This window comes from Cryptomeria japonica, chromosome 10 (genome assembly GCF_030272615.1).
Source record: "Cryptomeria japonica chromosome 10, Sugi_1.0, whole genome shotgun sequence".
In the NCBI taxonomy this organism is placed as follows: domain Eukaryota; kingdom Viridiplantae; phylum Streptophyta; class Pinopsida; order Cupressales; family Cupressaceae; genus Cryptomeria; species Cryptomeria japonica.
Genome location: NC_081414.1, coordinates 637,906,347 through 637,915,332, shown reverse-complemented (window position 1 = coordinate 637,915,332; position 8,986 = coordinate 637,906,347). Strand labels below are relative to the sequence as shown.

At 38.2% G+C, this 8,986-nt stretch overlaps 1 protein-coding gene across 1 annotated transcript; it reads left to right on the top strand.

Annotated features, from left to right (window-relative positions):
- Positions 1-2,781: 2,781 nt before the first annotated feature.
- LOC131073420 (pentatricopeptide repeat-containing protein At4g02750-like) lies at positions 2,782-5,888 on the top strand. Its single transcript, XM_059212645.1, has 4 exons — positions 2,782-3,533; positions 3,577-3,648; positions 3,679-4,262; positions 4,474-5,888. The coding sequence occupies exons 1-4, from the start codon at positions 3,054-3,056 to the stop codon at positions 5,402-5,404; spliced, it is 2,067 nt and encodes a 688-aa protein (XP_059068628.1). The 5' UTR covers positions 2,782-3,053; the 3' UTR covers positions 5,405-5,888.
- The last annotated feature ends 3,098 nt before the right edge of the window (positions 5,889-8,986 follow it).

The following is an 8,986-nucleotide window of genomic DNA, read 5'->3' as shown; positions in this document are numbered from 1 at the left end:
TGATTTTGAACATGTGTGGTAGGAGATTGAATTGAAATTCATTTTCATTTTGATTTTCGAACGCTGAAATGCACATGAAACTTATTGAAATTCATTGAAATATATTTGGTGAAATGTGAATTTGGGAAAATGAAATTAATTAGAATTATTTGAAATTTGAATTTGGGGATTTGGAGAAATAAGTTAATTAATTAAATAATTTAAATGAAATTATTTAATCATTAGAAATAGAATTAATTAAATAATAAAGATTGTTTAATCAAGGAATAAATCGTAATTAATTAAATAAATAATATTCAATTAATATTTGAGAAAGGGTTTAATGATGAATTGATTAAAGGACATAAATTGAATGATTAGTGATGTTGAAGGTTGATGATTTGAATTAGTTCAGAAGAAATAAGATCAATTAGATTACTTAAATAATTAAAGAATTACTTAATTAATTAGACGAATAATTAGTGTGCGATTAATGAGACATTTTTAGGTGTCCACACATATATATACATATACATAGGTATATACATATACATATACATATACATATACATATACATATACATATACATATACATATACATATACATATACATATACATGTATATTACATACACATACACATACACATACACATACACATACACATACAAAGGTATATGTATATATTTATGTGTACATATATGTATATATATGTATGTACATATATATGATATGTAAAGGCAACTCAAGGTTGTAGATTCTATATTAATATCAAAAAAGAGAATTTACATCTATTCATTACAAATGGGCCAAATTAAAATTGTTTGCTTTTGTCATTTACAATAATAAAAGTTTCCCTAAACTACTATTAACTAGCTATTCCATGCACAACAAAATGTTATTGAAACCCGTTGTAGTGTTGATTGTTTGCAACTTCATAGATGAACCATAAAAATTATTGAATCCATTCCATGTCCTGAACAGGCATGAGAAACAACACCTTCTTCAGGAAGGCACAACCCAACACAACCTAGAGCCTGTGTCATGCCAGATCCACACTATTGAGGTTCAAAATGAAGGGATGCCAAGACATGATCTTGCCCATTAGCCAAATCTTAGAAATGTCCTTTGGCCTTGGCAGGCCTAGCCTTAACCAAGCCATGACAATGACCTCTTTTGCACTCCCCAAGAAATCTCAATTTATAAGGAATCTAGTCATTGGTAAAACCATTGGTTTGGGTTCATTCAAGTCCAATAAATATGCCAGAAAATGAGGTGAGATTTTGAATCGACTCTGTATCTATTTTTGGAATCCATGAATTCTTGCCCCAAAATTGACTTACTTACATCCAACATTAGCTTGTTTGAAACCATGAACATAGTCTTAAGTCTTTGGTCCAAAATGTTGCCCAAAAAGGCCATATGAAATCAGGGGAAAACCAACCTAATTGGCATTTGATGTGGAATCTCTCAACGAAGTGAGAAATTCCACTCACAAGAGTCAGTTCATACACATAATGAATAATACAAAATCTAATTATCTTTTATTAATCAAATGAGAAGCTTTAATAGCTTTAAAAGAGGAAAAATTACTCAATAAACTAAGGAGATCCAAACTCTCCTACACTAAACATGGAATAAGTTGAGAAAAGATCTAACTATCCTATCAAGATCTCAACTATCCCGTAAGATCTCAACTAGCCTAAGACTATAAAACAAAAAATATTTTGTCAAAAAAGCCAATATTGATAATCTCCTAATACAAAAGCAATTAATTTAGTTAATAATTACATATTCAAATTGTAGGGACTAGAATCTTTATTAGCATCTCCATCATGAAATACACCTCTGAATGAACACCTCCTTATTAGAGAAGACATACTTGTAATTTTTAGATTTAATTGGTTGAACCATAACGCATTTCAATCTGTCTTCTACATGAAGCTTATGATGTAACACTTTCTAGACCAATCTCTGCATTAGTTTTAGATTTCCATGTTTGTGCACTCATTTTTGTCCACTTTTAGCTAAATCCACACTTTCATTTGTGATTAAAATGAGAATTCAAATTCCAAAGAAAAATTAATTAAAAATTGAATTTCTTTAATGAAAGATGGTTGATATGGGTAGAGGACAGTAATCTCCATTCCTTAAAGAGTTGCCATCTTTAGAAATACAAATTTCAATGTATACATAAATATAAAAAATTGTTTATACCTACGAGTTTCAGGTGAAAGACGACCATTGACAAAACACCTCAACTAGGGGAAAGGACCTAGTAGTTGTGCACCCTAACTTTGTGCTTCTCAAAATCCTACTTGGAAATTTCAAATCATTCCGATTTTTTTACAGCAGCTTACTTGGCAAGTCCCCTACTTATAACTAAGGTTTCAGGGCCACATCATCAAATATGATGCCACATCAACATGCTTTTTGCCAAGGTGTCCAAAATAGCCCCCCAAAAAAGTGAGACCAATAGGCGTGCAAAAGAGACCCCAATAGTTGTGCAGTTGACATGGCATCACCTGATTGGTTACTTTTTACAATATTAATACATTTCTTAACAACTATTGGTACATTTCCTAACAACTATTGGTACATTTCCTAACAAAAATTGATATTTTTTGTTTCAAACAATAGGTTTTATTTGTTCAATTTTTAGAACAAAAGGTATCAACAACCCTAACAACAATTGATACATGCTCAACTACTGGGTCCTTTCCCTAATGCAAAGTGCATTTTATTTCCTACAACAATTTAGAAAGCAATTAAATCTGGCGACGTAGCGCTATTTATCGAATTATATGTTTTCCAATCGACTTGGGTTTTAGCAGATCTAAGAAACGTGCAGAAGCAGAAGGGTTCAGGCAATTGCAATAAAACACCAAAATTTTGATGGAAACTTTTGAAAAATGGTGTTGCCAGAGCGGATGGTAGCTCTGGCACGATCTAAGTGGACTCGGACAAAGACTGTGTTCTTTATTACTAAATGTAATTTTGCCAAAGCTATTTAAACTTTGTATAGAAATGGTAATGGCAACACCAATAGAAGCATCTCAGAGAAATTGAAAACAATGTGCAAGCAAGGGCTATTGGGTGAGGCGCTGAATGTATTATATACCTTGGACTGCAGAGGCATTTTACCAGACTTCTACCTTTATTCCGCTCTGCTGCAGGAATCCCTCAATGCGAAATCTCTGCCACAAGGCAAATTAGTTCATACCCACATGCTTCAATCTGGATTTGAACCAGATGTTTTCTTAGAAACTAAACTTCTGGTCGTCTATATAAAGTGCCAAAAACTGGAGGAGGCGCGCTACTTGTTTAACAAAATGCCGGAGCGAAATGTAGTATCATGGAATGCGATGATTGGAGCTCATGCCAGGAGTGGGTGCTACGAGGGAGCATTAAAGCTCTTTTACCAAATGGAAGAATCAGGGATTAGGTTTGATGGGTTTACAATTGCGAGTGATATTCCCGCGTGTGCAAGTTTGGCTGAATTGGAGTATGGTAGAAAAATTCACGAGGGTATTGTTGGGAGTGGATTGAAGTTTGATTAGTAGTGGGAAATGCTCTTATGGATATTTATGTACAGAGGTTGCACGCAATGTGTTTGACAATATGCCTGAGCTGAATGTAGTGTCTTGGACTGCGATGATTGGAGGATATGCGCAGGGCGGATGTTTTGATGAGGTGTAGAAACTGTTTTCGGAAATGCGTCTTGCAGGTGTGGAGCTAGATTCGTTTACCCTTGTTGGCGTGCTTCAGACATGCAGAAACTTTGAAGGTTTACAACGGGATAAGGAGGAGGTCCATAAATGCATAATTAGAAGTGGATTTCAGACGCATATTTTTGTAGGGAATGCCCTTGTTGATATGTATGTGAAATGTGGAAGCATTGAGGACGCACGACAAGTGTTTGAAAATATGCCTGCAAAGAGTGTGGTCTCTTGGACATCTATGATTGCAGGGTATGTGAAGGATGGCTACGTCGAAGAGGCCGTTGGGTATTTTCGGAAAATGCCAGAACGAAATGTTGTATCTTGGACCGTGATGGTTACAGGATACGCACAGATTGGATGTGTTGATGAGGCCTTGAAACTCTTTCAGGAAATGCCTGATCGGAATGTGGTTTCTTGGACTGCAATGATCTCAGGATACACAAAAAATGGAAATTTTCTCGAGGCATTGAACTTGTTTGGAGAAATGCAATTAAATGGCGTGAAGCCAAATTCCGACACCTTTGGAGATAGCTATTCGTTATGGAGGGGCATTGCACCAGTGTATAATTCATAATGGATTTCTGTGTGATGTATATGTTGGAAATGCCCTTTTAGATATGTATGCTAAATGTGGAAACATAGAGGATGCATTCAAAGTCTTTCAAAACATGCATCAATGTGATGCAGTTTCATGGAATACAATGATTGCAGGATATGCTCAACATGGGCTTATTGATAAGGCGCTAAAGCTCTTTCAGAAAAGGCCTCAGTAAAATGTTGTGTCATGGAATGCAATCATTACAGGATTGGTACAAGAGGGTTATTTTGATGAGGCTCAAAAACTCTTTCAGGAAATGCCGGAACGCGATATGGTATCTTGGATTGCAATGATTTCAGGATATGCACAGAATGGATGTTTTGATAAAGCGCTATTGCTGTTTGGGGAAATGCAACGGCTAGATTTGAAGCCAAGCTCAACAATCTTTGCAACTGCTCTTTCATCATGTTCCAACTTGGCCACTCTTTTTGTAGGTAAGGAAGTTCATGGACTCAGTATTAGAAGGGAATTTCGGGACATTTTTGTGGGTAATGCTCTAATTGACATGTATGCCAAATGTGGGAGCATCCAGGATGCATACATTGTGTTTGAAAAAATGCCCACAAGAGATGTAGTCTCATGGAATGCTATCATTTTAGGAAATGCTATTCATGGGTGTGCCAACAAAGCCCTTGAAATCTTTCAACAAATGCAACATTCGAGCACAAAGCCGGATCAGATCACCTTCATTGGTGTTTTATCTGCTTGCTGCCATGCAGGCCTAGTGGATGATGGTCGTTATTACTTCAGTTTTATGAATCATCATTACCAAATCACACTAGCAATAGAGCACTATTGCTGTGTGGTTGACCTTCTTGGCCGTGCAGGGGGACTTTTGGATGAGGCACAAGATTTCATCAGTAAAATGCCATTGAAACCCAATGCTGATGTATGGGGATCTTTGCTCGGTGCTTGTAGAATTCATAACAACACAGACTTAGGAGAACGTGTAGCCAAATGCCTTTTTGAATCTGACAATAAACATGCTGCACAGTATGTGCTTCTGTCAAATATGTATGCTGCAGCTGGCAGGTGGGGTGATGTAGAAAAAGTGAGGGTAACAATGAAACAGGAGGGAGTAGAAAAAACTCCTGGATGTAGCTAGATTGAGATCAATAACAAGATGTATGCATTCCTCGTGGAAGACAAATCAAACGTGCAAACCCAATGAATTTTGTGAATTTAGACAGCGTTTGGGCTGTTGAGAGAATAAAGAGTTTTCCTCGTATGAATTTCATGACATTCAGGAAGGGAAGGAGAAAATTCTTCGCCATTGGCAGTACAAATAGCAGAGATTTGAAGTACATCTCATCTCATCTATCCATCCCCTGAGACACCTAATTGCATTGTCAATTATTGACTGTTGCCGGCCATCACGATGCCACGTCTGGAAAATAGTTGGGCCAAAAGTTTTTTCAAGAAATGACAAGTATTTCCATCAGGTTACGTGTCAGAGTATCTGCAATACTTATTCCCAAACTAAAATAACAAGCAGCAAGCATAAGAATGCAACCCCATTCAGGCGGTGCAGGTTCTAAAATCATAGAAAGATAGGTTACGTTTAATGAGAAAACAAATGCTTTAGGATTAACTGAATATTATCATAAAAATGGAACCTCTAACTTAGACTTTAAACTGTTGCTTGTGGAATGGAGCTGGAAATTTCCTGGTTGTGAAAATTCTATTGCAGTTACTGATTATTAACCTCCTATCTTTAATAGATTATTTGATCAACAAATATTGGAAAATAACACAACTACAACTTAACAAATAAAAATAGGCGGAAAGAAATATGTAACACAATAACACGATATTTCCGGACAATTGTCCCTGGAAAAACCCTGAAGGGAAAACCAGTACTGCAGATGAGAAATATATTAACTTCAACAGATTAAGAGATACAAAATTCCTTGCCTCTCACTGGCAGAACTCCGACAATCTCCCAATTTCTCCCGCTGATATTCTTGCACTGCTATCCCCAACGCTATCACTACGCTCCTTGCTAACACCGCAAGACTATTTGCTAACTCTACAAATAATTCACAAACTTCATCTTTTCCAAATGACCCATGACCCCTTTTTATACTACTCTGTTGGAAAACCAATGGTTGAGATTAATTCAAACCAACGGTTGAGATTAAGACAACTCAATAACCAATAACTAATTTTGGCTATGAGGTGTCACCTAAAAAGAGCCACTATTAAATAACAATTGTTATTATCCTAACAATAGGATCTGACAAAAACAACCATTTTCTAATTTCTGGGTCAGGACGAATAGTTGTCCAAACTACCCATATCTAATGCTACTATTTTTGGGTCAGGACGAACAGCTGTCCAAGCTACCCATAATTAACACTCCCTCTTAGCAAGGAAGCTGTTTTGCACGACACCCAACTTCTCTCTGAAGAAGATGAATTTTGCCTTCCCCAATGCCTTTGTCAGAATGTCTGCTACCTGCTGATCTGTAGGTATAAACTGTAGCTGAACAACTCCACGCTGTACACAATCTCTGATGAAGTGACACTTGATGTCTATATGTTTCGACCTATCATGAAACACTAGATTCTCAGTCAACTTAATGCAACTCTAATTGTCGCAGTGTATCACTGTAGTCTCTACCTTCTGACCAAACAAGGCTACTAGCAACTTCCGAAGCCATATAGCTTCACATGTCGCCATGCTAGCTGCTATGTATTCTGACTCTACAGAACTCAGAGCCACAGACTTTTGCTTCCTACTGAACCAAGAGACAACTCCTGATCCTAGACTGAAACAACACCCTGAATTGCTCTTCTTGTCTGTTGTACTCTCTGCCCAATCTGCGTCAGTATAGCCCATCAACTTGATTTCTTCACCTCGGGCATATCTAATCCCATACTCGATTGTATCTCGCAAATAACGCAGCACATGCTTTGCCGCTGTCCAATGTACTCCCTTTGGCTCAACCATGAACTGACTAAGAGAGTTAACTACAAATGCTATATTTGGCCTAGTATTGACCAAATACATGAGAGAACCAATCAACTGCCTGTATAAGGTGGGATCTACATCCTTCTCTCTGGATGTGTCTACCTTCCTCCAATTTGTGATCATAGGTGTAGACATGGCTTTGCAATCTTCCATCTTGAACCTCTTCAAGATTTCGATGCAATATTTCCCTTGCCCAAGGAAAATATCTCCATCTATCTGCCATACCTCCATGCCTAGAAAGTAGTGCATAAGTCCCAAATCTTTCATCTCGAACTCCGCTGCAAGGTCCCTCTTGCACTCCTCTATGAGCCCTAGTGAACCAGTTAGAAATAAGTCATCCACATACAGGACAAGAATAAGAATCTCACCCCCAACCACCAAGTAGTAGAGGTTAGCATCTGCCTCACTCTTCACAAAGCCCATTTCCTGCAAGTAACTATCAATGCACTCATACCACGCTCTGGGAGCCTGCTTGAGTCTGTACAAAGCTTTCTTTAATCTACACACATGGGTCTCTTTACTGTGTGCTACAAAGCCCTCTGGTTGTTCTATGTATACCTCCTCTTTCAACTCACCATTGAGGAACGTTGTCTTGACATCCATCTGATGGATCTGCCATCCCATTTGTGCTGAAATTGAGATTACAGCTCGTATAGAAGTATACCTAGCAACAGGAGCAAATGTCTCCTCATAGTTTATTCCCTCCTTCTGAGAGAACCCTTTTGCCACAAACCTTGCCTTGTATTTCTTGATGCTACCATCTGCACCGTGCTTGATCTTATAGATCCAACGTGATCCAACCACAACCCTATCTGTTGGTCTAGGAACTACTTCCCACACATCGTTCTGCATTATTGAGGTATACTCCTCAACCATTGCATCTTGCCACACTTGATGTTGTGCAGCCCCCTGATAGCTAGAAGGTTCACTATCTACCAACTGACCAACTAATGCTACATAGTCATCATACCTAGCTGATTGTTTCCGTTGTCTACTACTCCTCCTAGGAGTACCCACTAACTCCTAAGTATTCTTTTGTGTCGACTGAACCTCATGATTCCTACTGCCAACTGTAGAGGATGAAACATCAACCTCCATGTCTTCTTGATGCATCTCTAGCTGCACCAGTTGCTCCATACTCTGCGAACTCTCACTACCTGAGCCTATGCTTGTACTAGTAACTGTACTTGAGCTTTGTTGCCCTTGACTCGATTGAGCTATCCTTGGAGCTTTTGTCAGTTGCTCACTCTGATCATCTGCTGGCAAATCTCTGGACATTCTAAATGCCTTGTCCTCCATGAACTTGACATCACGCCTGACTATAATCCTCCTGGTCCCTGGAATAAATATCCGATATGCCTTTGAGGTTTCACTGTACCCCACAAAGTACCCCTTTTCTGCAGTTTGATCTAACTTGGTACGTGTATCCTTAGGAATGTGGCAATATGCCAAACTCCCAAAGATCTTGAAGTGACTGACATCTGGCTTTTTCCCAGTGAATGCTTCCTTTGGTGTCATCTTCTCCAGTACCTTATGTGGAACTCTATTTTGTATGTATACTGTTGTACTGCATGCCTTTGCCCACAGATAACGAGGCATATCCTGGTCATGCAACATAGCTCTTGCAGCCTCCGATATAGACCGATTCTTCCTCTCAGCAACTCCATTCTGTTGCGGATTGTAAGGAACAATCCACTCTCTCTTGATTCCTTCC

Excerpts from the sequence above, each read along its gene's own strand:
- LOC131073420 (XM_059212645.1), top strand. The coding sequence starts at position 3,054 with ATGTGCAAGCAAGGGCTATTGGGTGAGGCGCTGAATGTATTATATACC. Across the intron at positions 3,534-3,576 it reads TTGGGAGTGGATTGAAGTTT|GTTGCACGCAATGTGTTTGA; the intron begins GATTAGTAGTGG and ends TTATGTACAGAG. Across the intron at positions 4,263-4,473 it reads TGGAGGGGCATTGCACCAGT|AAATGTTGTGTCATGGAATG; the intron begins GTATAATTCATA and ends AAGGCCTCAGTA.